General features: G+C 37.5%; 3 protein-coding genes across 15 annotated transcripts in view; 1 reads left to right on the top strand and 2 right to left on the bottom strand.

Annotated features, from left to right (window-relative positions):
* The window catches only part of ACAD11 (acyl-CoA dehydrogenase family member 11), a 72,741-nt gene extending 70,657 nt beyond the window's left edge, over positions 1 to 2,084 (bottom strand). For 2 of the 3 annotated variants that reach the window (XR_004971555.1, XM_036332588.1), the window contains exon 1: positions 1,820 to 2,084. Coding sequence is in view for 2 of the 3 variants with exons in the window: in XM_036332588.1 (XP_036188481.1) it covers positions 1,820 to 1,968 (149 nt within the window). In the remaining variant the exon portion in view is untranslated. The remainder of the gene's footprint in view (positions 1 to 1,819) is intronic. The other variant, XM_036332587.1, reaches the window with a different exon arrangement.
* The window catches only part of UBA5 (ubiquitin like modifier activating enzyme 5), a 65,659-nt gene extending 45,579 nt beyond the window's left edge, over positions 1 to 20,080 (top strand). For 2 of the 5 annotated variants that reach the window (XM_036332592.1, XM_036332594.1), the window contains exons 2-12: positions 6,660 to 6,705; positions 6,809 to 6,898; positions 12,393 to 12,502; positions 13,337 to 13,423; positions 14,070 to 14,154; positions 15,052 to 15,156; positions 15,339 to 15,466; positions 17,642 to 17,777; positions 18,044 to 18,119; positions 18,263 to 18,369; positions 18,901 to 20,080. In XM_036332592.1, coding sequence (XP_036188485.1) covers positions 6,667 to 6,705; positions 6,809 to 6,898; positions 12,393 to 12,502; positions 13,337 to 13,423; positions 14,070 to 14,154; positions 15,052 to 15,156; positions 15,339 to 15,466; positions 17,642 to 17,777; positions 18,044 to 18,119; positions 18,263 to 18,369; positions 18,901 to 18,984 — 1,047 coding nt within the window. In that variant the 5' untranslated portion in view covers positions 6,660 to 6,666 and the 3' untranslated portion in view covers positions 18,985 to 20,080. Of the gene's footprint in view, positions 1 to 1,801; positions 2,899 to 3,897; positions 4,683 to 6,659; positions 6,706 to 6,808; positions 6,955 to 12,392; positions 12,503 to 13,336; positions 13,424 to 14,069; positions 14,155 to 15,051; positions 15,157 to 15,338; positions 15,467 to 17,641; positions 17,778 to 18,043; positions 18,120 to 18,262; positions 18,370 to 18,900 lie in introns of those variants that run through there. The other 3 variants (XM_036332591.1, XM_036332593.1, XM_036332595.1) reach the window with 3 other exon arrangements.
* A 1,232-nt stretch (positions 20,081 to 21,312) lies between these two features.
* NPHP3 (nephrocystin 3) overlaps positions 21,313 to 27,201 on the bottom strand; it is a 36,502-nt gene continuing 30,613 nt past the window's right edge. Inside the window, exons 24-28 of one of the 7 annotated variants that reach the window (XM_036332581.1) lie at positions 26,750 to 26,990; positions 24,924 to 25,049; positions 24,239 to 24,354; positions 23,431 to 23,607; positions 21,313 to 23,233 (exon numbers count right to left, since the gene is read on the bottom strand). In XM_036332581.1, coding sequence (XP_036188474.1) covers positions 23,230 to 23,233; positions 23,431 to 23,607; positions 24,239 to 24,354; positions 24,924 to 25,049; positions 26,750 to 26,990 — 664 coding nt within the window. In that variant the 3' untranslated portion in view covers positions 21,313 to 23,229. Of the gene's footprint in view, positions 23,234 to 23,266; positions 24,469 to 24,923; positions 25,070 to 26,749; positions 26,991 to 27,201 lie in introns of those variants that run through there. The other 6 variants (XM_036332579.1, XM_036332582.1, XM_036332583.1 and 3 more) reach the window with 6 other exon arrangements.

Below are 27,201 nucleotides of genomic sequence, written 5' to 3'. Positions count from 1 at the left end.
TGCCTTCTTAATTCAAATTTCCTACTTTTCATCTTCAGGAGTGTTTTTGCTATTCTTGGCCCTTTGCTCTTGCACATAAAATTTAAGAGTAATTTCTCAAATTAGAGAAAAAGTTAAGATTTTTTTATTGCCATTGTGCTGAATCTATACACATGAGTTGGGGAAAAATGCACTATTGAATTTTTCTTTTCATGAACATTGTCATCTGTCAGTTTAATTCTTTTTAAAAGTCTAATAAAGTTTTATGACAGTCTTGCACAGATTTTATTAGATTAATATCTAGGCAATTTATACTTTTGATGCTCTTATTAATTATACCTTTTTTAAGATTACATTTTATTGGTTTATTGGTTTCTCCATACTGAACTTCGATAAACTATTATCTGTAGATTATTGGCTTTTTAAATCCATGAATCAATTAGTTTCTAAACATGTATTTGATAGCTGTCTTTCTTCAGTTGATTTATAAACTTTTGGTATTTATATTCTGAATTTTTTTTTTTTAAGATTGACACTTCAGAATTTTTGAAACTTTCTTTGTAGCCCAACATGTCTTCAATTTTCATAAACTTTTTCATGTGTTCTGGAAGGAAATATGTATTTTCTGTGGGATAGTTCTATCCATATACTATGTAGGCATACCTCAGATTTGGTTCCAGACCACTGCAAGAAAAGTGAGTTTTAATCTTTTTGCTGGTGGAAGGTTTTTGCCTTCAATTTGTAAAAAACACAACATCTGTGAAGTGAAATAACGCTACGTGCAATAGAACGAGGTATGCCTGTACTATTTACACCACAACTGATTTCATTTAACAAGCACAATCCTGGTTATTTTAACATCCAACCTAATTCAGAATTAGGTATTTTTCAATTAGATAATTCTCCAACAATTCTAGGAGATACATATTACTGTCTCCATTACTAACCCTTTTGAGTTGCTCAAAAGGGTTAAATCACCATCCAGATTTCCACAGCAAGTGGCCTCGTTGAAATTTGAACTTTGATTTGTTTTAGTTTGTTACAACACAAAACGTCTAGGCTAGAAACCTCAGCTGTTTTTTTATTCCACCTTCTCCTTCATCCTCCATTGTCTACTGGGACTAGGTGCCTTATACCTGAATTATACCTCAAAACTCTCTTTTATCCAGGTCCTTTGCCACTATTTTTTTTTTTTTTTACTCTAATCAGGAATAAAGATGGTAGTGATAAATGCCACTGGTATATAGTTCTGTTGCCATGTTTAAGTCCTTTCACCTACTGTACTTCATTTAATTTGTTACAGATTAGGAAACTAGCTCTCAGAGAGTTTATGTAACACTACAGGCCCTGCAGGGCCCCCCTCCAGCACCCAGAACTAAAGCCCAAAGTGGCGGTGTGCTTTGCCAAGTGGAAGATCTACCATTAGAATTCGAACCCCCCAGCTGGGGCCATTAGGCCAGCCTCCGAGAATATGGCCAATTATAAAGGAGTAACACTTGTTTCTCAGGGGGGAAAAAAGTTAATGGCTATAGAACAAAAGTTGAGCGAAGGCCTCTGTATACCCCACAGGGCTTCCGAGCCTCAGTGAATCCCCGAGGTGCATAATTGCATCCCTGAACGGAGATTCCTTCTCATAGTTGGAATCGTGACTAGGGTCTCTTCCGTAATTGCCCACGAGCTGGAAATTCCCCGAATGCCATGCCAGCTCCGGCCTGCAGAGTGTGTCATTGCAGGAGAAGAAACTGGGGCGGCGGGGCATCGGGCATCCACCCAGGGCCAAAGGGAGAAAAACACGGCGCACAGATTCCTTTCGACTGGAGGAAGAGGCTAGTGGCGATACCTGTACTGGGCAATGGTCAGCTTGGCCTCGGGCTCGGCCCCGAAGCCGGGCAAGTGCTGGCTGAGGTAGGCCTCCAAGGGCTTGCAGTCGAACTTGTGCTGCGGCAGCACTTCGCCGACTTCTGGCTCGCCGGAGGCTCGGTTCTCCATGACGGCCGCCGCGGAACCCACAGATACTTTCGGTGCCAGGAGGGGTTACTTTATAGGCAAGTGGGCGTGGCCTGGGACGAGGCCCGCCTGCGCCCAGACGGCTCCAGCCAATCACACACGAGTTCGGCACAGTTGCTGAGCAGCACAGGCCCGCTGAATCCCGGTGATTCCGGCTCCGCTTGGGAAATGTCTGGAGAACCGCTCTCGTGTTCGGATTTTAAACGAGCAGTCAGCCTCAGAATCGGAGACCTCAGTTTTAAAGACAGCAAAGCCGCGACCGTCGCGACCGGCAAATAAGAAGGCAGAGGCCTCTGCCACCTCTACACCTGTTGCGGAAGACCTATAGCGTCCGCTTCTGAAAAGGGTCCGTTTGGACCTCGAGCCCAGGAATAAAAAGTTCCTGGTGTTTCTCTGAACCGCCTACTCGACATGGCAATAGCTCCGGCCGCCCGCTCTGGACGCTTAGGACCTCGGCAGGGCCTGGTCTCTTAGGACCCGGCAAAGGAGACAAGTTAGAAGGGGTGTGGTGTGTGTGTGTGTGTGTGTCTGAGGGAGTGATGACTGCAACCGGAAGTGGTACCGCGGGACGCCGGCGGGAGTGGCGGAGACGTGTCTTTCTGTGAGGCGCTGGGAACAGGTCCTGGGCTAGAGGGGCCGGGGCGCTCGGTGCCGCCTTAGATACTCCTTACGGGCCAGCAACCCCGTCAGTGTGGGGCGGCGGCGGCGGCGACGGCCGGGGCAGGGAGCGCTGACGGCCGGAGCCCCAGCCATGGCCGAGTCTGTGGAGCGGCTGCAGCGGCGGGTTGAGGAGCTGGAGCGGGAACTGGCCCGAGAGAGAAGTCGGCGGGCCCTGGGGGGCGGCGACGGAGGCGGCGGCCGGGCCCGCATCGAGAAGATGAGCCCGGAGGTGGTGGACTCCAACCCCTACAGGTGACCGCGGGGCGGAGGCGGGCGTGAGGGGCGAGGCCGCCTCCTCCGAGGGGCCGGGAGTGGGGCGCTCCCCCCACCCCGGTCCTGCTCACGCGGCCTCCCACCTCCCTTTCCTTGTTCTGGGGTCCTGTTTCCAACAGACAAGGCAAGACCTTAGTACATACAGGTCAAAGATGTGATTTCTCTTCAAACAAACAAAGCAAAACCACAAGTGGCTCAGCCATATGGTGCCCAGGACGCGCGTCCAGTGTCCGGCCGCCCTGGCTCCTTGAGTGGGTCCCACACAGCCCACGGGAAGGACTTGCAGAAGGTGACATCGCCTTTAAAAGCCGCTAAACGTACACTTCGAGCCTCACACAAGCTCCTCCATCGGGGGCGTGGTGGGCCGAGCTCGGTTAGCTCAAAGCCATTGGGTTTGAGCAGCTCTGCCTCCGATTCCTTTCTCCGTCCTAAGAAGGCGTGCACATGGCGAGGTGGGGACGGGGGGGGGGGGGGGGGGGAGGGCTGCAGAGTCCGCCTCACTGGCTTCCCATCCCCGCTCCCAGCTGCGGAGGAACCCCGGGCGAGGGGAGAGTATGTGGGCACTGGGAACCTCAGCGTATGTGCAATTCTTAGACCGGCTTGCACATGCGAAGCTTCGATACAAGACTTGACTGTTCAGGACCCACGCTGACATTGGGTCAGCTTTCACCACCTGCTAAGCTAAGCGCTTTGCATGCGTTGTCACGCATGCATTGCCCTCCTCCCCACCACCCTAGGAGATGGCTGCTGTGATTTTACCTTCTTTTTTTTTTTTTTTAAGGAGGAGGGAGAGAGAGAGAGAGAAACATCCATGATGAGAGAGAGTCATGGATCGGCTGCTTCCTGCACGCCCCCTACTGGGGATCGAGCCCGCTACCCGGGCATGCGCCCCGATCGGGACTCGAACCTGGGACCCTTCAGTCCGCAGGCCGATGCTCTACCCGCTGAGCCACAGCGGGCGGGCGCTTACCTCCTTTTTATAGGGGAGGGCATCGAGGCTTGGAGAGCTGCTGGGACTTGCCTCGGGTCATGGGACTAGTGGTGCATAGAAAGGCCTGGCCTGGTCCAAGTTCCCATGGAACTGCCCCCCATTAAAAAGAAATAAGCCACTGAGTAGTGTGGCTAAAAAAAATTGGATAGTTTTTAAAGTAGGTGAGAAAGGTGGTGGTGTTGCCCTTTTTTTTCTTTAAGGAGGGTGCGTGTGTTTTCACTGTGTTGCCAAACAGGAAGAGTTTATGATCCAACATTTTTAAGAGTTTTGAGTCAGCATGAACTGACATCTCTAACCAGAACGAGTGGAAACTATTCCCTTCGGCATCCTTCAACATTTTCTAATTTTACAAATGAAGGTTTTGAAACATTCCGTCCAAGAATGAAAAGCAAAACGATGTAGATGATATATTTAGATTCATCTTTCAGACATTGTTTTAACATGAGACCACCTGTTGACATTGTAATAATCACAGACTTTCAGAACTCCAATCTAAACATTTAGTATTTTCTTATTTGCACCTTTTGTCTTTATTAAAACGGCTGCGTAAGAAATGGCAGTTGTCACCCAAAGCTCTTCACTAGTACGTGGGTGTTTGATCAATGTCAGCCTTAATTTTTTGAATTGTTTGTTTAGCAAATACTGTATTTAGTGAACACCTTTTCATCTCCAGCCTCCTGGATGGTATTATCTACCATTTATTGAATATCCCTTATGCATAGACACTGGGGATACAAAGTAGACATGGTCATTTCCCTCCAGAGATTACCAGGTGAGTGTGAGATATATAGAAAGGTAAACATAGGATTGCAATATGAGTAGTAGGAATTATAAAGTACAGGGTTATCAAAAATTAGAGGAGAGGGGTGTGTAAGTGCTCAGCTTCATTTTAATTTCATGAAGTGACACAAAAGAAAGATAATAGAAAGCCTCTGACCCTCAAAGAACTTTTACTTTAATTTGAGAAACTCAGTGGTTGTGAAATGATCAAATAACTAAAATTATCTGTTATAGAATATAATTACAGGCATATGGAGAAAATTGAAAGGGGAGCAGGGGTTTTAAAGTTAGAAAACCTGGTTTCAAATACTAGTTTAAAAACTCAGCTCTAAATACTTGTTTGCCATTTAGCTAATCATGGCCAAGTTAACCTGAATCTTTTTTCTCATTTGTAAAAGGGGATTGCAATACATTTTTCTAGGGTTATTTATGAAGATTAAAGACAGCATCAAGGTAAAGATGGCAGATTGATCACAGACATTGATTATCCTTGTCTACCTAATCCCACCAAGATGACAGTAAAGGAATTTTATAAAAGAATAATCCCCATTGAAAAAAACAGAGGGTTTCTATTAATAATGAGGGTGATTAGGTTCCTGTACTTGAAGATTATAGTAACAAAGTCTTAGAAATAGAAAAGTGATGGATGACTGATAACTGATTTAATGGATCTAAAGAAGTTGATTCTCAAGCCTGCAATCCAGTTTACACCACAGACTTCCCCAAAGGCTCAGGATTGGGCACAGGTACTTCTAGAAGGGTTTAAGGCAGGGCTAGAAAAAAGATATGATTGAAAATCTGTTGAAGAAACAGAGCCCAGGTTTCCTACTTCACTTTTTGTAGCTGAGCTAATGCTAATGCCTCTTCCCTATCAAAAGAGAAGACTAGAGATTTACTCATTGGAGGGAATAAAACAGGATTTCTATTAATTGAAGCAGGTCCTTGTTTACAATACTGAGTGCAATGACTCCCAGCCTTGCTCTTCCACTTAACACCTCCAAACGGACAGCCATAAACACCTTTCAGGTTGGAAATTGAAAGATTTTTCTCCAGAGAAGCTGATAGAACCAAGAAGAAAGACTGAAAGACAGTAATATTGTGGGTTTCTGCTAAATAGCTCAGCCAGATCACCTTATGGTGAAGCCCAAAGTCAAACAAGCATTGCCCACATATTTGCTTTATTAATGTCTGATTCTTAAATATGAGCAGAACAAAGGATGAGAGAAGCTCCTAACAAAACAAAACACAACAGAACAAAATAACACATCCCCAACATCATTATCCCTAGATGAGGGATGGTGTGTTGTAAATGAAACGGAACAAGGTGCTAACAAAAAAACACCATTCAGATGGTTAAAAAGAATTCTTGAAAATGGAGAATAGTAAAAATGAAAATTTCAATAGGAAGATTGGAAAATAAAGTTGAAAAAAAAATCCAGATAATAGAGTAGGAAACTAAAATGATGGAAAATAGAAGAAAGGAAGTAAGAATAGAGGACCAGTCCAAGTGGTCCAACTTCCAAATAATAGGAGTTCCAGAAAGATATCCAGGAAAAACAAACCAAACAAGGAAATCATCAAATTCAAGGAAATTCCCAGAACTGAAAAACAATTTGTTAGTGTCCACTAAGTACTCAGACAGTGGATGAAAATAGATTCATACTAGGGCACATCATAAAATTCCAGAAGCTAGAAGACACTGAAGTCATATCTTAGACATGTTGAGGGAAAATTATTTCCAATTTAAAAAATCTTTTGCATGGGCTGGAAGTGTATTCAGGCATTAGTGTTCTTAAAGCTGCCCCATTGATTTAGTTTCATCTGGTAAAACTGAACTGATGGAAAGATTTCTCCTCTTTTAAAAGATTAGCAATGATTGACTTTTGGAGTCTGTTTTCTGTGATGTATGTTTACCTATGTCACTAAGATTGTGTAACCTTTAAAACATTTTTTGTTTCTTTGTTTTAAGCCGCCTGATGGCATTGAAACGAATGGGAATTGTAAGCGACTATGAGGTATGATAAACCTTTCCAAGTTTTTGAAGATGATTTCAATAAATTAAAATAATTTTTGAGGAAGACTTATTAACCAAGACATATATAATTTTGCATTTTACAGAAAATCCGTACCTTTGCTGTAGCAATAGTAGGTGTTGGTGGAGTTGGTAGTGTGACTGCTGAAATGCTGACAAGATGTGGCATTGGTAAGGTAAAAGCATTTCTCTTTGCCTATCATGTAGAGAACTGACTTCTGGAGTAAATCAGGTACAAATTATAATCTCCCCTTCCCCCCCATTACTGATGGTTTATTGATTTATGGTGTATTTATTCAGATTTTTCTTTCTACCTGAGGGGGTTAAGACATAACCCTACCAAATTGGAAGCTGATATTATTGCTGATTAAAAACAAGGACTACCTAATTGTGTTCAGGAACATTTTTGTTTGGGGTAATATATAAACAATTTGGATTTAAGTGTTTGAAAATGAAGTGGAGAATGTTCCAGATGTAGATGTTTTTTAATTCATACACACACACACACACACACACACACACACACACACACACACACACATATATATATATGTTTATTTTTTTCTAAAATTGGTTTAGATTGTGGATAAGAAGGAGAAGTGACCTTATATTAGGTATCAGTCTACCAATCTTAGGCTTATAAAGCTTGAGTCCATGATGTTAAATGTGGTTTGAATACATAAGCTTTCCACAATGTATACCCTTTAATTTGTCATTTTGATAAAGCATGCACTTTTCCATAAAGTTTATCAATATTTTTTAATATGTTGGTTTACTCCATGCACCAAATTTTTAAAGGGAAATGGTTTCAAAGTTGGCACTCATTTATCAATATAGAAAAGACAACATCAAAATACTAAAAATGTTTATTAACATTTCAAAGTCTGTAAAGAGGCTTACAAAAGCCAGCCAACAGTTGCTTATAGCTGACTGATCAAGGATAGTACAAATCATGGAAATCCATGGTTTTCAGGTTTGAGTGTGCATCAGAAGCCCTTGGAAGGCTTACTAAACCACAGATTGCCAGACCCTACCTCAGTGGTTTTGATCCTGTAGGTTTCAGGTGGATCTAAGAATTTTAATTTTTAACAAGTTCCCAGGTGATTCTGATGTTATTCCAGGAATGGCACTTTAAGAATCTCTGCATCTTTGCTACTCAAAGTCAGGTCCCTGAAGTAGAAGCATCAACATCATCTGGGAGTTTGTTAGAAATGAAGACTCCCAGGCCCACCCCAGACATGCTGAATCAGAATCTGTATTTCAACAAGATTGCCAGATGATTCATATGCATAGTAAAATTGGGGAAGTGCTTCTGTATTTCTAACTAGCTTTAGGTAATGCTTGCCCAGGCCACATTATGAGTAGCAAGGATCTCTAGAACAGTGATTATCAGACACTGCTGTAATTAGAATTACCTGAGAAGTTTTAAAAAATTCGGATGTCCACACTGCACCCTATAAAAAGTTAACCAGAATCTCTCGGAATGGGACCCAGACATCTGTATTTTTTTAAAAACTTCCTAAATCAGTGGTTCTCAACCTTCTTAATGTTTCAACCCTATAATACAGTTCCTCATGTTGTGGTGACCCCCAACCATAAAATTATTTTCGCTGCTACTTCATAACTGTAATTTTGCTACTGTTATGAATCGTAATGTAAATGTCTGATATGCAGGATGTATTTTCATTGTTACAAATTGAACATAATTAAAGCATAGTGATTAATCACAAAAACAATATGTAATTATATGTTTTTCTTTTTTTTTTTCTTTTTTTTTTAATATATTTTTTATTGATTAAGATATTACATATGTGTCCTTGTCCCCACGTTACCCTCTACCCCCCACCCCCCCACCCCCGCTCATGCCCTCACCCCCCCGTTGTCCATGTCCATTGGTTAGGCCTATATGCTTGCATATAAGTCCTTTGGTTGATCTTTCCCCCTTACCCCCACCCTCCCCTACCTTCCCTCCAAGTCCCGACAGTCCAATCAATGCCTCTCCGTCTCTGGATCAGTCCTTGTTCATCAGCTTATGTTGTTCATTATATTCCACAAATGAGTGAGATCCTGTGGTATTTATCCGCTCTCAAGTTCCATCCATGCTGTGGCAAATGGTAAGAGTTCCTTTTTCGCCGAACCGGTTTGGCTCAGTGGATAGAGCGTCGGCCTGCGGACTGAGGGGTCCCAGGTTCGATTCCGGTCAAGGGCATGTACCTTGGTTGTGGGCACATCCCCAATGGGGGGCGTGCAGGAGGCAGCTGATCGATCTCTCTCATTGATGTTTCTGGCTCTCTATCCCTCTCCCTTCTTCTCTGTAAAAATCAATAAAATATATATTTAAAAAAAAAAAATTAAAAAAAAATTAAAAAAAAAAAAAAAAGAGTTCCTTTTTCTTCTTCCTCTTCTTAAAGAATACCTTTCAGCATTTCATATAATGCTGGTTTGGTGGTGATGAACTCCTTTAGCTTTTTCTTATCCGTGAAGCTCTTTATCTGACCTTCTATTCTGAATGATAGCTTTGCTGGATAAAGTAATCTTGGTTGCAGGTTCTTGCTATTCATCACTTTGAATATTTCTTGCCAGTCTCTTCTGGCCTGCATGGTTTCTGTTGAGAAATCAGCTGACAGTCGTATGGGTACTCCCTTGTAGGTAACTGACTGTCTTTCTCTTGCTGCTTTTAAGATTCTCTCTTTATCTTTTGCTCTTGGCATTTTAATTATGATGTGTCTTGGTGTGGTCCTCCTTGGATTCCTTTTGTTTGGGGTTCTCTGCGCTTCCTGGACTTGTAAGTCCATTTCTTTCACCAGGTAGGGGAAGTTTTCTGTCATTATTTCTTCAAAAAGGTTTTCAATATCTTGCCCTCTCTCTCCTTCTGGTACCCCTATAATTCTGATGTTGGTACGCTTGAAGTTGTCCCAGAGGTTCCTTACACTGTCTTCATATTTTTGGAATCTCTTTTCTTTTTTCTTTTTCGGTTGGGTATTTTTTGTTTCTTTGTATTTCAAATCTTTGACTTGATTCTTGGGATCCTCTTTTCTGCTGCTGGATCTCTGTAAATTATTCTTTATTTCAGTCAGTGTATGCTTAATTTCTAGTTGGTCCTTTTTCATGTCCTCCATGGTCTCCCTATACTTATTGAGGGATTCATTAAATTTATCGGCGGTTTCCATAAAATTCTTGAAAAACCTTATAAACGTGGCCTTGAACTCTATATCCAATCGTTTGCTTTCCTCCATTTCTGCCATTTGTGACCTGTTTCTTTGTCTCTGCATTTTGGCAGCTTCCCTGTGTTGATAGAGTGGCCCTGTGCGCCAGGTGTCCTGTAGGGCCCAGTAGCTCAGCCTCCCCAGTTACCTGGGGTGGACACTCTTGGTGCACTCTTGGTGCCTTGGTTGTTGTAGAATCACTGGGAGGAATTGACCTCCAGGCCAATTGGCTGTGAGAATCAGCTGTGTCTAAAGTGGGAGAACTTCTGTGCTGAAGACACCCTTCTGGGGCAAGACTTGCTTCAGTGGGGCTTTGGTGCTCACTGAGTCTGCTCCCTGAGTGTGTCCCTTATGGATCTGAGGAGTTGCAGTCTGGATGGTCCCCCTCTGACCACTGGGTACAGTGGCTCCTGGATCTAAGGAGGTGCTAATTCAGCCTCTGCCTGAGGCCACACAGCAGGAGCCACGAAGAGGCTCAGCTGTGAAGCAATGCAAGCCGCTGCGGGGCCTTGGGCCTTCTCTTGGAAGTTCCGGGTCTGCCTGGTTCGGCTGCAGTTAGGTACATTCACATGCAAAAGCCTCTGCCGCAGCCTGGGTGGGGCGGGGTCTCAGGGAGTCAAAGGGCAGAGAAAGCAGCTATGGCCGATTCTCCGCCCGGAGTCGCGCGTCTCAGTGTCCCGGTAACGGCTGCAAGCACCTCTGAGGGAAAGCCGCCCTCAAGTTCGCCCGCTGCCAGACAGACCAGCCTCTCCCCGTATGAGTCCTGGGTCCCCAGAGACTTCCCGGAACCGGAGTTCAGAGCAGTGGGGAGCTTGTGATTCAAAAAGACAGCCGCGTCCTCAGGCGCCACCCCCTTTCCTCGCGCGCGCGAGCCGCCGTACCTCTGCACTTCACCTCCGCAGCGCCTCTGGCTCTCAGCGTGCTTTTCTTTCCTTCTAGTTGTGGAATTTACACTCAGCCAGCCTTCCTGTTGTTCTGGATGATGTTTGCTCAGTCCTTTGCGGTAATTTTCAATTGTTGTGTGAGGCAATAATTTCCCGGTGTTTACCTATGCCGCCATCTTAGTTGCTCCCTCAATTATATATGTTTTTCGATGGTCTTAGGCGACCCCTGTGAAAAGGACGTTCGACCCCCAAAGGGGTCACGACCCACAGGTTGGCGACCCACAGGTTGAGAACTGCTGTCCTAAATGATTCCAGTGTGCACTCAAGGTTGTATGCTAAGGTTCTACACATAGGCATATTTCAGAACTCTTTCTCCAATGTGTAAAACAGATAAAAAAGAAGGTAATTCATGAAGTTAAGTAGGGAAGTGGAAGATTAGAGACCCAGAGACCACGTCTTATTCCTGAAAGTTTCTGGAATCCCCAGCACACCCTGGATTACCAGATCCATATCAGCTGCTTTATTTTATAGATGAGGATACAGCCCTAAAAAGTGAAAGTGACTTATTATTCATGACTGGAGCTAATTAGTGGCAGAGTCACACTTATTGTCCCCAAATTTAGGATTTCCCGCAACTTATTCATAAATCAGTTAATGAGGCTGAAACTCAGACTTAATGCTTGGCCTGATCTAGTAAATATTGTTGAATGAGCTTAAATAAATCATATTTTGGAGACTCTAGGGTTAGAAAATTATCATAGGGGTCATAAGTGATATCTTTTCTACCAAGATTTTAAGGGTTACTTACATGCTGTTTTTATGGGTCGGGCTAGTGTTTCTGTATTGAGAAGAAGAAAATACCATTTTTGTTTTTACTGTTAAATTTAGGATGCTAAGAATTGTATTACAAAGTCACAGAATTTTAGACCAAGGAAGGGAACTTGGAAATCCTTGGGTCCAACCTGTTCTTACTGATAAGAAATGGGATCTTTTGGCCATTTTAAAGTGTGTGCGTGTGTGTGTGTATAACACTGTCATTTCTAAATATATAGCAGGAAACAAGAATTAAGTGGTTGGTTAGTAATTCTATTTGGAATAATGCTTTAGCCATGGCATGGTTGTATATGTAGTGTCATATTCACAAAAGGAGTCATGCTTTACTATAGTTTTAAGTTATGGCATTTGTATTTATCTTATTGAAAAATTTTATTTATCTAATGGGTTCTTGGCTTTTAGCAAAAATAGGAACGAAATGAAATTAACATTAATTTCTTAGCAAATATTTAGAGAGTCAGTACAGCATGTGGTTAGGGTACAGATGCTACACTGAGAATGTTTGAATTCAAATCCCTTTTCCACTACAAATTAGCTGAGTGGCTTTTGAGCAAATGTCCTAGTTCTTTCTAAAATGAGGATAATAGTATCTACATACTTACCTCATATGGTCATTAAATGAGTTAATATATGGCATCTAGAGTTTCAGAGTTTATTATTACTGCCAAACTGTTAAACCCATCAAATGTAAAACTCACTAGTTCATTCTTATGTTTTTCATCAGAATATCACTATTTTCATTTTAGTTACTACTCTTTGACTATGACAAGGTGGAACTGGCCAATATGAATAGACTTTTCTTCCAACCTCATCAAGCAGGATTAAGTAAAGTTCAAGCAGCAGAACATACTTTGAGGTAAGAGGAATAGCAATTAAAGACTCTATTTAGTGAAATCTTTGTGTATTTGGTATGAGTTAATCTAATGCATAAACGGACCTGAATTTTTCTCTATAGGAATGCAGGTTTCACTTCTGCAAAGAATTGTCTTACCTCTTGGATCTGGGTTGGCAACCTTTTCCTTTATAGGACTAGATAGTAAATACTTTAGCTTTGAGGGCTGTATGGTCTCTGTCAAAACTGCTCAGCTATGCACTTATAGTGTAATAGCATCTGTAGGCAGTATAAAAACAAATGAGCATGGCTATGCTCCAATAAAACTTTATTTATGGGCTCTGAAGTTAAAATTTTATATATTTTTTACATGTCATGAAATGATTGTTGTTCTTTTGACTTTCTTTTCTGCACCCATTTAAATATGTAAAAGCCATTATTAGCTTGCAGACCTTACAAAAATAGGTGGCAGGTCAATTTTGATGGAAAGGCCATAAGTGGCCGACCCTTGCTCTAGGAATTTTCTTTGTGAGCCCAAAGAAAATTGAATGCACTGAATTGAATAAGGAACAAAGGAGCTCTTTTGTCAGGCTGAAATGTAGCTAACGGAGGGGATAAGACTTAATTTTCAGTACACAGGCTGTGGGAACATTTTGTAAGCCTTCTGATAATCTACACATTATAAACCTAGTCCTTGAACTTAGTCCTTGATGTGGGACAAAAGAGGTAGAAGAGGACTTAGGATTTTCTTTGAATAGCTTAAATTCCATTTCTCTGATCTCTGTTAAATGATCTTTAGTACTTTTTCCTGCTTTCTCTTACTATTCCTCCTATAATCATTCCTTTTTCCCCTCTTAGGAACATTAATCCTGATGTTCTTTTTGAAGTACACAACTATAACATAACCACAGTAGAAAACTTTCAACATTTCATGGATAGAATAAGGTAAAATTTTACTTATGAATATTTTGCACATGTCCAGCTCAGTTAAACAAGTATTATAGAAAATGTGCGAATGATTAATTTAATGCATTGGTAGAATGAAATATAGTTTTGTTTTTAGGATAGTTAATTTTTGTGTAATTTTTATATACTGGGAGCTCAGTAAAAAGTATATATTGTCCAAAATACAATGGTAACAACAAAAGAAAAACTAACCCAAAATCCCTATTATTATAATAGTATAACAAGGAATCCTCAATTATACATTTTGTGTTCTAGAATATATTTCTGTCTGAAAGTGGTTTTCTGCAGAGACTCTTGTGATACCACTAAAATAATGAATTGTATTCAATTAACTTATTACATTTAAATAAAAGTCTGAAAGCTAATAGGTAAATGGTAACTTTTGTAAACAGACTTTATACTTGCATCCTTGTAGGTCTTGTGTAAAAAGTACTATAATATCATTGATGTTATATTCATAATAGTTACTCAATACTCTGGATCTTTAATATTAAATACTTAGTATATTATAATTATACTTAAACATTTACTGAAATAGAAAATGTGTGACTGAACAAATAAAGTCTAATTAGAGTGTATTTTGTGTCCTGATTTTTTTCAAATAACATTTATTTTCTTTGCCTAGTAATGGTGGATTAGAAGATGGAAAACCTGTTGACCTAGTTCTTAGCTGTGTGGATAATTTTGAAGCTCGAATGGCAATAAATACAGTGAGTATTCCTACTGTGTAAAATGTTACACTCATGGATTTATCTATTCAGTATCTTCTATCAGTATATATTTCCCATCCTAAAAATAGTTCTGCATCTAAACCCTTTTATAATGTGTTTTACTTATTTTTAATGTTCCCTTAGCCTATTTTTGAAATGTTTTCTAATGGCTGTGGTACCTGCTTAGCCTTGCTATTGTGGCATAGGTTTCAATATCCTACTCTCTGATGCCAATAGAGGAAACTATAAAATAGCAGATAGTTGTGATGTACAATTTTTAAAATAAATGAATATCTTATAATACTCTTGGTCAGCTTTGGTTTTAACTTTTGTTACTTTATTTTTCAGTAAAGATATAAATATATATAAATTGCCTTTAAACATGGTTTCTGAAAAATAAAACTGAATTCTTTTCTTTAAATTATTGTATTTTCTGTGCTCGCTTCGGCAGCACATATACTAAAATTGGAACGATATTAAATTATTGTATTTTCAGCTTTTCAAATGAAGTTTTGCATTTTTGTTGCTGAAATAATTTTAGAAAAATGAAGTTTTACATTAATGTAATAAGAAATCCAATAGACTTAATTTAGATATTTATTGACTGCTTACCTGTCAGTTTATTTTATTTATTATTTTTAAAAATTTAAATTCTTTATTGTTGAAAGTATTACATATGTTTCCTTTTCCCCACATTGACCTCTCCCCTAAACAGAGAGTAACAATTGCCAAGGAATTCCATTATTTACAACTTTAACTTTTTATTCTGAAAATTAATTTTAAAAAATTCATGGTAATCCACTTAGTTAAATGCCACTTTTTCATGAAAAGAAATTATGGTACGTTACATCATGCTCTTTTATGTCCTTTCTTTTATTTTTATCTACTTCTATCAAGGCTTGTAATGAACTTGGACAAACATGGATGGAGTCTGGGGTCAGTGAAAATGCAGTTTCGGGGCACATACAGCTTATAATTCCTGGAGAATCGGCTTGTTTTGCGGTATGTATAATTAATTTTGGGTTATTTTTCACTAAATACAAGAGTTCCTAGGGGCATTGAATATGTATTACAGTTCAAAGAAAACAAAGAAAAACAGACTTTGAATATGATTAACTGCTACTTGGAACACATACTTTTCCCCTTTCTTTGAAATATATTTTCTTTTATTCTTTTTCATGTAGTGTGCCCCACCACTTGTAGTTGCTGCAAATATTGATGAAAAGACTCTGAAACGAGAGGGTGTTTGTGCAGCCAGTCTTCCTACCACCATGGGCGTGGTTGCTGGGATCTTGGTACAAAATGTGTTAAAGTGAGTGAAGGTTAATTTTTCTGAATAGTCTTGTTTTGATAAAAAATATATATATATTTCATGAAATATTTTAAATATAGGAACTACCAGCAAAGTATTTAATTTAGTTTTTAAAATTTAATTTTAAATATACATATATTTTTATTTTATATACTATGTATATCATATACTTTTTAATTTGTATGTAATATACCTTACTAGACATAATTTAAATGGACAGTTATTGCATGTTTTAAAAATTCTTGCAGCCCTGGCCGGTGTGGCTCAGTTGGTTGGGTGTTGTCCTGTGCACCAAGAGGTCACCGATTCCATTCCTGGTCAGGGCACATACCCGTGTTGCAGGCTGATGGCATGCGGGAGGCAGCCAATCAATGCTTCTCTCTCATCAATGTTTTTTGGTGTTTTTTTTCCTTTCTCCCCTTTCCTCTTTCTCTCTAAAATCAATAAAAACGTATTTAAAAAAGATTATTACAACACACTGGTTGAAAATCATTGACCTCCTAGACTATAACTAAAAAGGACAAAGGTTTCTTTACAGCTAAAATTAATGTCAAAGAGTTTTTGAATCAATTCACACTTAATTAAAAGTACAACTCCTTTAAGTGTTCCCACTCTCAGGCCATTTTTTGTTACAACTCTAATAAGCTTAGTTATGTTTCCTAAACCTCCAATATAAGAACAAACTGCAACATGCTATAGGGAGGCACTCTGATATCAGAAGTGTCCACTACCAGCAAAGATATTGTAAAAAGCATACATAAGAACTCTTAAGGCACTGTCTAGAGCTATTTCATAGCTTGTGCAAACTAAACAAAACATTTCATAGAATGATATGAAAAGGGGGAAATCATGGCTATAAATTACTCTCTTATGTGTCATATTTATAGTATAAGCCCTCTATTGATGGACATTTAGGCTGCTTACTGACTTTAAATTATTAATAATGCTGTAAACAATAGCTTTTCACATATCTTTGTATACTAAATTTTTGTACAGTTTTAATTTTTAGGAGTGGAGTTTCTGGGCTTATGCAAATTTTTTTGACATATTACTAAATTTTTCTTTCAAAGGGATTGTACATTTCCATCACAGTGTAGGAGTACCTAGTCCACCCACACGTTTGATATAATTTGATATTGTAAAACTCTTTAATCTTGGTGAATCTAATAGGTGAAGAATGGGTATCTCTTTCCATTTTGTTATTTGTGATAACTTAATCAACTTGTACTTTTATGTGAATTATATGCTCATATTCTTTGCTCAAATATTTTTTGTTTTTCCTTGATGTATATTAAGAACATACATTTACACCCTAGCTGAGTTAGTTATTGTGACATCCTGATACACCAAGGTTGCAGGTTCGAGCCCCTGTCAGGGCACATATAAGAAACAACCAGCGAATGCATAAATATGTGGAACAACAAATCGATGTTACTTTTTCTCCTCCTCCTTTCCTTTCTCTCTAAAAATCAGTCAATAAATAAAACTTAACAAACAAGAGTCAACCAATGAAACAAAGATTGATGTTTCTCTTTTTCTAAAAACAATAAAAAAGAACATAAATTTGCAAATATTTTTTCTTTTGTTGTTTATCTTATATACATGATTTTCTAAAAAGAATCAGATTTGACCAGCAGGGAGCACAGAAAGCTATGTGGCATACTGGAAATGTTCTATATTTTGATCTGGTAGTGATTGCATGGGTGAATACATTTGTAAAATTGTATTGAACTATACATTTAAGATTGTAAACCTTATAGTAAGTTTTATATAAAATATTTTAAATTGGTTAGATTTAGTATCATGTCTCAGGAATTTTTAATATATCATTCTTCCACATTTTAATCTCTCCAAAATCAGCATGCTTTTTAAAGTTGTTGACATAACCATAGTTTAATTGGCAGCATTTTATCTTTATTAGAGTTTCAAAAAAGAGTTCTATGGCTGATGAAAGAGTTTTCTTTCCTGCTTTCATTCAACAAATATCTTTTATGAGCCAGGCCCTGAAAACAAGATAATAAATTTGTCTTCTTTGTTCCTTGTTACAGAATGGGGGGGGGAAAGGAGGCCATATGTGATATTTTCAACAATAAAGATTTAATTTTTTAAAAATCTGATTTTTAAAATATTTTTATCCTTTTATTTATTTAAGTCTACTTTGATTTGTTTTTCCAGGTTTCTGTTAAAATTTGGTACTGTTAGTTTTTACCTCGGATACAATGCAATGCAGGATTTTTTTCCTACTATGTCCATGAAGCCAAATCCTCAGTGCGATGACAGAAATTGCAGGAAACAGCAGGAAGAATATAAGGTATATGCCAGTCTGTCAGAATGTGTGAGAGAACATGTTGCATAGGATAATAGCTTAAAAAAAGAAAAAAAAATTATTTAGATTTGGAATTTAAGATAATTGGATTCTGGGTCCTTAAACTTTTATTTACCATCCCTCCAAATGAAAATTCTGTTCAAAGTCCTTTTTTGCTTTTGGTAGGATAAAAAGCCTGCCTGAATTATTGATTAATGCTTGGGAGAACTGAGAATGAATAAAAATACTTTGATACTGTTTGATTTCTACAGAAAAAGGTAGCAGCACTGCCCAAAAAGGAGGTTGTTCAAGAAGAGGAAGAGATAATACATGAAGACAATGAGTGGGGTAGGAGTCCTTTCATAAATGGAAATGGCAGCATATGACATATCTTTTATGGGAGGGAATCTCATAATTAATGTTATACAAGTTTGAGTTGTTATTGCTTAAGTTCATTAAAAACTGTAATAAGGTCCAATTTAACTCTACAGGTATTGAGTTGGTGTCTGAGGTTTCAGAAGAGGAACTGAAAAATTCTTCAGGTCCAGTTCCTGACTTACCTGAAGGAATTACAGTGGCCTATACAGTTCCCCAAAAGGTACATCTAAAATCTGATTTACCATAAGTAAATAACATGAAAAAAGTGTTTATCTTTCATCTTTATCCTTTATAATGCCAGCACAGTACTTCCTGTATTAGATATTTTACTATAGGCATCAAGATGTCTGAAAGAGATATATTCAGTGCTAATATGGACATATGCACAGCACAATTTAACTGTTTGAAAACAAATATAAAATAGTTTTGTTCACTTATTAATGGATCAAGTCAAATAGATTTTGATTAAATGAAAATATTATATTTCTAAATTAGTTGTTTTAGCCACAATACCATTTAAAAGTACCACTTTAGTAGATATTTCAGGAATATTGAAATTACTGCCTTGTGAATCAAAAGACAGGTGTGGAAAGTAAAGGACCTTGTCTCTCCTAAAAATTAGAAGGTATATATACTAAAGAAAGTTTACTTTGTAAACTTGTTGAACATGGTTAAAGCTTACTGATTATATATTTCTAAGCATCAAGAATTTAGGTTATTTTTTTACTATGTTTCCCTCATTTGTTGATAGCAAGAAGATTCTGTTCCTGATGTAACAGTGGAAGATTCTGGTGAAAGCTTGGAAGATCTCATGGCCAAGATGAAGAATATGTAGATAATGGACTGGACTATATTTTATTTTCTGTGTTTAAACCTATTCCTTTGCAATTAAAAAAAGTCAATTTTAAAACTGACAAAACTTAGGACAACATCAATTGATGTGTATTCTTTGCTAAATTGTTATACTTTTTGAAAATACTGTTACTGTTGCTTGTTGTTATCTCACCCTCAACTAAATCAATAACTCTCCTAAAACTCATGTTTCATTCTAGTAAGAAAATTTCAAAGGATTATTTTAGGCAATTATAAGTTTTATTGAAACCTTAGCCATTGAAATGTTTTGGCCTTTTGTGAGGGATGGAAGAAAGGACCAATTTGATGCTGTACACATTCCTTTTCTTTCCAGTAATCCTTTGTGGCTTGGGCCATGGGCAATAAAGCAGTATGTGGTCCTGAAATACAGGGAAAAGAGCAAGAGGTACAACCTGTTGATTTGAGCTAGCAGGCCATGTACTCACTGTTTTGGAATTGTTCTCTACAAGAGAACTGCCCACTACTCCTAACTTGGCCAGCAATGAATTTAAAATAGTTAACCTATAAAATAATAACATTCTCTGAAATGTTTCCTGATTACAAATTGAAATGTAGTCAGTGGAAAAGTTGTAAACTTGTGGATTATATATTCAAAATCAGGCCACTAAAAGGAAGTTTTTTTCATGGGTAGACAGATAAAGGTACTTTGAGGAAGTGCAAATTATATTTCTGCATTGACCAAGGAAATCATTGCATCTGTGGACATATACCTGGAATCACTGTACTTTATTGAGGAGTAATGGATAAATTTAGGCTAAGATTAGATTATACCCATGATATGGGTTACCTTTAAATATTTTATTTCACTTAAATGTGATTCCCCAGCTAATTAAATATTGGAAAGGGTTTATCCTGGATAGGGCATTAATGAGGCCTAAAGTGCCTCTGAAATGACTGATAATATTTATTTACTGGAAGAGTATCATTTTTCCAGATCATGACCTCTAAATCATAAATTGATAAAACTGTTTTTTCCTAGAGTTGTATATAAATAACGAAGGCTTAGAGAGCCTTCGTTGAAATAAAATTCCAGTGGTTTGGAGACCAATATAAAAACATGCATGTGTAACCATTATTTGAGCGAGTACCCATATCACTCATGTTCCCAATGTCATGAAGGAGGAAGACAGAAGCCAAGGTAAGATCTGTAGGCTATTATTGCTAATCTCCTATTTTGATTATTATTATTATTTTTTGCTTTGAAGATAGGAATGTCTAAATTGTATTTGTAGGCTGACAATGTTAGTAAAAATTAAGAAGTGCATTTCCCACTTGTAAAATAAAGTTCTAAAAACCTATTTCAGAAAGGCCCACAGATCAAAAATATGTTCAATATATTAGTTTTGTGATTTTAGGACTATATTGTGATTCTTATGTTTAAAATAATGTCAGGAAGGCAGAGGGATAGTTTTTCTAGCCTTGAAACTTAAGTTGCTAGGTCATTTGTTATATTTTAAAAATTTAATGTATTCCTCTATAAAATAACTAACTTTTCTAGTTACTAGAGATGTTTGAATTTCAAAAAAAAATCCAGTCTTCTTAAATCCCATTCCTTTTTTAACCTCCTGGGATTGATTCTGGTCAAGGGCACATGCCTGGGTTGCGGGCTCAATCCCCAGTGTGAGGCGTGCAGGAGGCAGCCGATCAATGAATTTCTCGTATCATTGATGTTTCTATCTCTCTCCCTCTCCCTTCCTCTCTGAAATTAAAGAAAAACACACATATTTTTAAAAAATAGTTACTGGATTATTTTACCAGAAAAAAAAAATCTGGTAACAGGTATCTTTTGCAACCTAGAGTGCTCTCTTGACAATCTGATTGCCATGAAAACTTGTATGTAGGCAGCTGATTATTAATCCTTACTGAATTTCACACTACTAAATAAACCCACGGTGCTTGACAAGATTAACACTATTGTTTCTAATGTGAAAGAGAAACAGGCTCCCAAAATTGCCTTAGCACAAAGGCTCTAAAGTCTAGTAAAACAAACCATATGTTCAACTTTAATCCCGTCCCTCATTGTTAATGAGAATTTGTGGTAGTACTCAAATGTTTTATACAGTTAAGAAAATATGTACTATGGGTTTCTTCATATAACAATAGTCCCTGAATACCTATAAACACCCTGATCAACACAGGTAACCATTTAAGAGTATTTATTTTTAATTTTATTGTTTAAAGTATTACAAATAGTAGTACATATGTCTCCTTTTTTCCCTATTGACCTCCCCCCGGCCTCCCCTACCCTGGCACATGCCCTCACACCCTCCCCCCCCCCCCCCCCAGTGTCTTGCATCCATTGGTTATGCTTATATGCATGCATACAAGTCCTTTGGTTGATCTCATTTAGGAGTATTTATTAACGAAGCTTTGACCTCTCCCAAATTGCATTTTTAAATTCCTTTCTATAAAGTTTTATTAATAAAATTAATTATAACTACCATAATTTGGATCCTAGCAATTCAGTTTTATAACTATGAGTTGTTGAAAGCTACCTTTTTCATCATGAAGGTGTATATTAAAGTGAACATAATATTCCAATTTGAGAACCTCAAATACACATAAATGTCTGCCCCAGCTATTTTTTTCTTCATAAGTAGGCATTCTATATTAAAATATCTGAGCTGGTAGTACAATTAAGTAGTATGATCAAAATAGCTTTAAAAATTATATTTGAACTTAAACTTTTTGAAATAGACATTACGCCCCAGATATAATTAGTGAATTTTTACCATAATAACTTTACCATAACATTAACTTGAAGACTATGAAAAGTTTCCATTTTTCTGTTTTTTTCAAGTCCAAATTTTGTTACTGCTACTAAATGGATATTACTCTTTTGCTAGTTTTGCCTTTTTTCAAGGTTCTTCTAGTACATTGATCTCAAATTATTTTCTAAAGCAGTTTTAGCATTTAAATTTAATATATTACTTGTATTAATTTACTATTATCACCAAATAATCAAATTTTAAACTCTTAAGTAGCTTAATTATAAAATCAATGTTTGGTATATTTGTAAATTAAATTACTTTGTGCCTTTCATAGCTGGCAAACTCAGAAAGATGTCTTATGGTCATATTTGGTTTTTTTCCCCCCTCTTGAATGTCTCTCAAAAGAGGGGGAAGAAGGCTGTTTGCTTTATAAGACCCTACCTAATTTCTTTTCAGTCACCACTGTAGTGCCTTAGAGTTAGACCATTGCTTTTTTATGTGCACCTGAATCATCCAAGGATCTAGCTAAATTGATTCTGATTTAGTAGGTCTGGGGAGAATCTCAAGAGTGAATTTTTAGCAAGCTTCCAGATGGTGGGTTCATGGACCACCCTGTGAGTAGCCAGGCCTTAAAATCACCAAAAGCCTATACAGTCACCAAAGCTCAAGTGGAGCAAACTACTCAGCGAGTAGTAACAACATGCAGTCCTTTTGGTAATGTACTTCTTAGTTATATAACCCTCTTGTATTGAGTAGAAAAGGGGGAACTTAAAATTGCACTTTTATTTTAAAACAGTGGAGTATGGTTATTATGTCTTTTACCAAGTATTAAAATTAAAGATTTTATTGTATATAAATACATGGATGGTACAAAATAATATCCAAAATGTGGCAATATTTACAAAAACTATAAAAAATATTTAATTTTCAGTATAAAAGGCAGACTAATTTGAGTTGGAGATAAATGAAGAGATAGATTTAGGCCATTTAAGAAAAAAGAAGAGAATGTCACGTCCATATTTTGGGTAAGGCCAAAGAATGCCAACAAGCTTGATTTGTTGCATTAATTACTTCAGATTATGCAGATATATACTACACAGACAAATAATATACAATGTACAGAGCACAGAAAGCAGAGGACTTGGCCCAATCTGCTCAAGGAAAAGGTAGAATTTGAAAGAAAAAAAAAAGTAACAGAGATTCTTGTTACTAGTCATTTTACAGAAGACAATTCATACTTTTCATAAACATTATCCCTTTATTCCTTGAAACTTTTCTTTGAGGTAGAGAACTGGGCCAGACTACTGCTGAAAAGGAACATAAGGAATGGTGAGGTAAAGTACTTATGAGAGATGAAAAGAATCTTGTAGTTCTTGAACTCCCTGCATAACTGCTCTGCCAGCTCTTGTTGAATAGAGACCAACTCATTCTTCATGGCATCTTAGGATTCTAGCGTCTGTAGCCCTGGATCCCACACAACTGGGAAGTTAATTCTTTTAACTGAAACGGACATAATCATGACTCAAACTTCAATGTAGCCCAACACAATTTAATACAAATACCACTTAAATCAGACAAAGTAAAAATAAAATTTCTTAAAAACATTTTTAGTAAGTTTTAAATTCTAATGTCCCAAATGTTTTTTCATTATTTTCTCCTAATATGCATTTGCAGTGAATTGTGATTGCTGCTACTACCTTTGTCCTTGATGAAGGAAAACATTAGGAGAATGGGTTGTTTTTACACTAAATGTATCTCCACTCGATGAGTGTCGGGAAGGAGCTTTTCCACCCAAAAGTGACGTTTCTGCTTCTTTTATTTCCATCGCTCTTTTGTACAGTTCAGCAGCTTTTTCAAAATCCCCTTCTTCATAGCTTTGAGAGAAAATAAAAACCTCTTAAAATCAGAATATAACCTTCTAACAATTCTAAATGACCTTATAGGATACCCTCCTCCAAAAAAAAAAACAACCCACAAAAAAGTGAATAATCACTCATTTCCCCGCCAGTGCATTTATTTACTAAAACAGACCAGAAAAAGTAGAACACCCAAACTCTTTTCCTTTCTGTTTGTACTGCTAAGGGACATTTCAGTATCTCATGGATACCATTAAGACTGTGTTGTGAAGGATGCAGTGAAATTGCTAAGGGCAATTAGATATTTTCTATGTCCTGAGTTGAACACAGAGCAGAAGTCAACATGTACTTCATGGTAAATGAGATCTGAGGACAGCAAATTGCTCATATTATTGCAGACCCAGCTGGTTGTACATGTAAACCATCCTTCACTATTTGCCATGATAAACTCTTCTGTAAAATACATTGTGTAGCCTTCGTTTCACTTCTAGATACTACTGTATCTCTTGAAGGAAACCAACCAGAAACAACCCACCTCCAAGAAAAAACATTCAGCAGTAAGGATCTTTTTGTTGTTCCATGATGAGTCAAATTAAAAGATGTTCTAAAAGGTAGTTAGGATGTATGAGGAAAGTGAAAAAATTCTTACCTGAGCACAGCTAAATTTTTTAAAGTTTCTCCAACTCGAGGATGCATCCGACCCAGGCTGTCTTCGTAAATCTTTAATGCTCTTTCATACAGTGGCAAGGCTTCAATGTGTTTTTTCTTATTAAAAAAATTAACACTCATTTGGACACTCTGGGTTTATGAAATTACTATTAATGTATTCTAGATTAAGCTGACAAGTTGAATAAGCACTTTTTAAATGTTAATATCCTCCTAAAACGTGGATAAACAGATTAATTTATAAGTAATCATCATGGGAGAAGCAGTATAATAGAAAATCAGAAACTGGCTTTAGACCTGGGTTGGTAACCATTGACCTTAATCCAATTATATAAACACAAACTTTATGTGTTTCTTTATCGCCCAGTTGGTACCATACGTGTTTTTCACCCATCACAGGCAAATGTTGAAGCTTAAAGATAATATTAGATAGAGAGATGTAGGGAGTCTCCAGAATTTAAAAACAGCCTATTCAATGAACTAAACAGTCAGTGCTTTACACTAAGAGGAGTATGACTTCAATAATTTCTCAAGTACTAAAGAAAGCATTAGTAGATAAATAACCTTCAATTTCCTCTAATTAATTTTACTGTGCCACATCTAATTCATGTTTACCTATATCATACCTAAACACTTCATTTTTAAAGAGTTAAAGTGTGGGAACTTACCATTTGGCTATAGAGAACAGCTAAGTTCACCAAGGCAGTAGCTACACTAGGGTGCTTTGGGCCAAAGGATTTCTGCCGGATTTCAACAGCCAGCTCGTACAAAGGTACAGCTTTGTCAAGTTTCCCCTAGAACACAAAAGTGAAATCTAACAAGAATATTAAAGCAATAAATATTACCTGATTAGAACTTTTCCACCAACAAACTTTTGTATCAAAAAGTAATTTTTGAGAAAAAAATTCAGAAGCATTACCTCCCAGTTTAATGGTTAAGTTTTTAGATAGTAAACTCTAGTACAGTGGTTCTCAACCTTCCTAATGCCGTGACCCTTTAATACAGTTCCTCATGTTGTGGTGACCCCCAACCATAAAATTATTTTCGTTGTTACTGTTATGAATCGTAATGTAAATATCTGATATGCAGGATGTATTTTCATTGTTACAAATTGAACATAATTAAAGCATAGTGATTAATCACAAAAACAATATGTAATTATATATGTGTTTTCTGATGGTCTTAGGTGACCCCTGTGAGAGGGTCGTTCGACCCCCAGGTTGAGAACCGCTGCTCTAGTAGAATATGTAAGTAAAGTTATATTGAATATAAAACATTTTGTTTGATAATTCAGAAAGCTCTTTAAAATCACCCATTATTAATCACTGTTTCTGGTAAAGTAAAAACCTTACAATTAAAGTACAGGGTGGGACAAAAGTAGGTTTATAGTTGTTTGTATGGAAAGTAATACAATTAATAATTATTTATGTAAAATTTTTGCCCCACCCTATATATGTTTGCTACTATACATAATTTGGAGATGACATCAAAATAAAAACTCATTTTCCACCAAATCCTTTTCAGATTTTTCCAATTATTTCTTTTTTACTTGTTGGGGAGAAATAACAACAATGGAGCCTTTTTACTAAAACAACTTCGTGCCTGCATGACCAGTAAAGGGTCCTGCAAAGTGTAGAGACGGCCTACCGCTGTTCTGTTATTGCCACTAAAGGAATGAGGCCCAGAAATCAGGATTTTAAAAAGATTCCTAAGTGATTCTAATGTGCAGCCAAGGTTGAGAACCACTGCGCTAAATGAAAGCAAACTCCTCTGGCACTTTTTGGAGAAAAGCTATAAAAGTTCCAAACATCACTCTGGCTAGAACCCTATGGCAAAGAATGGTGTTTAGTTCATTACATTTAACTGTAGACAAAGAAAAAAGTGAAATTAAAATGCTCATTTTATCAATTACAAAAACTCTTCCTTTAGCCATGACAATTGGGTGATTTATGCTTATGATAGCTTAACACAGCAAACAATACAGGTGAATTTCAGAACTTCTGAAATGTAATATGAGAATAAGTTTAATTAGAATGCTGAAGAATGCATTTGTATTTAGAATGTATTTTAACAAAACCAAACCAGCGCTTTAATTTATTAAGTCTGAAATAATATTTTTAAATGTACTACTCAGCTATTTGTTATAAAACTATATCATTATGATTTAAAAGCTCATAGAAAATAATCTATCCAGCCCTGGCCAGTGTGGCTAAGTTGGTTGGGTATCGTCTCGAGCATCAGAAGGTTGCCAGTTTGATTCCTCTCAGGGCACATGCCCAGATTGCAGGCTTGATCTTGGGTAGGAGGAGTGCAGGAGGCAGCCAATTGATGTTCATCACACTGATGTTTCTCTCCCTCTCCCTTCCTCTCTTTAAAAATCAATAAAAAGTCATTAAAAAAATCTATCAAAAGGCAAATGATGTTGCTGATGGCAATTATGGTTTAATAGCCATACTATTATAAAACACACGCGAGCACTCCAGGGATTACTTACCATTTTCTTATACAAGATTGCGAGATGCTTCCCTGTGTAAGCCAAAGAAGGGTGATCAGGAGCTAGCGCTCGTCTCCGAATGTCTAAAGCTCTTTCATAAAGTTCTTCCGCCTTATCATACTGTTTCATTTCATTGCATAGAGCCGCCAGGTTATTCAAAGACTGGGCACAGTCAGGGTGATCTGGTCCCAGAACGCGCTCCCTCATTTCTAAGGAACGTTTCAGGAACTGGTCAGCTGTCCTATGAGCAAAACCCCAAAATGGTTTAAACAGCTTATTCTTTAGAAATCAGAATCCCTAGTCCTGGTTAGTTGGAGAACTGAAGCACTTTTATTCTTAAATCCAAGAGAGTTAAAATGAAGGATTCAGCTCGAAATCCTTCCTCCCTCTTTCCCAGCCCTCTTCCCTTCCTGCTCTTTTCCAAAAATGAAAATGCTTTCCTGATAGTGTGA

The sequence above is a fragment of the Myotis myotis genome, unplaced genomic scaffold (assembly GCF_014108235.1).
Source record: "Myotis myotis isolate mMyoMyo1 unplaced genomic scaffold, mMyoMyo1.p scaffold_m19_p_13, whole genome shotgun sequence".
In the NCBI taxonomy this organism is placed as follows: domain Eukaryota; kingdom Metazoa; phylum Chordata; class Mammalia; order Chiroptera; family Vespertilionidae; genus Myotis; species Myotis myotis.
Note: the sequence above shows the minus strand (reverse complement) of the source record. Positions and strands in the feature narration are given on the sequence as shown.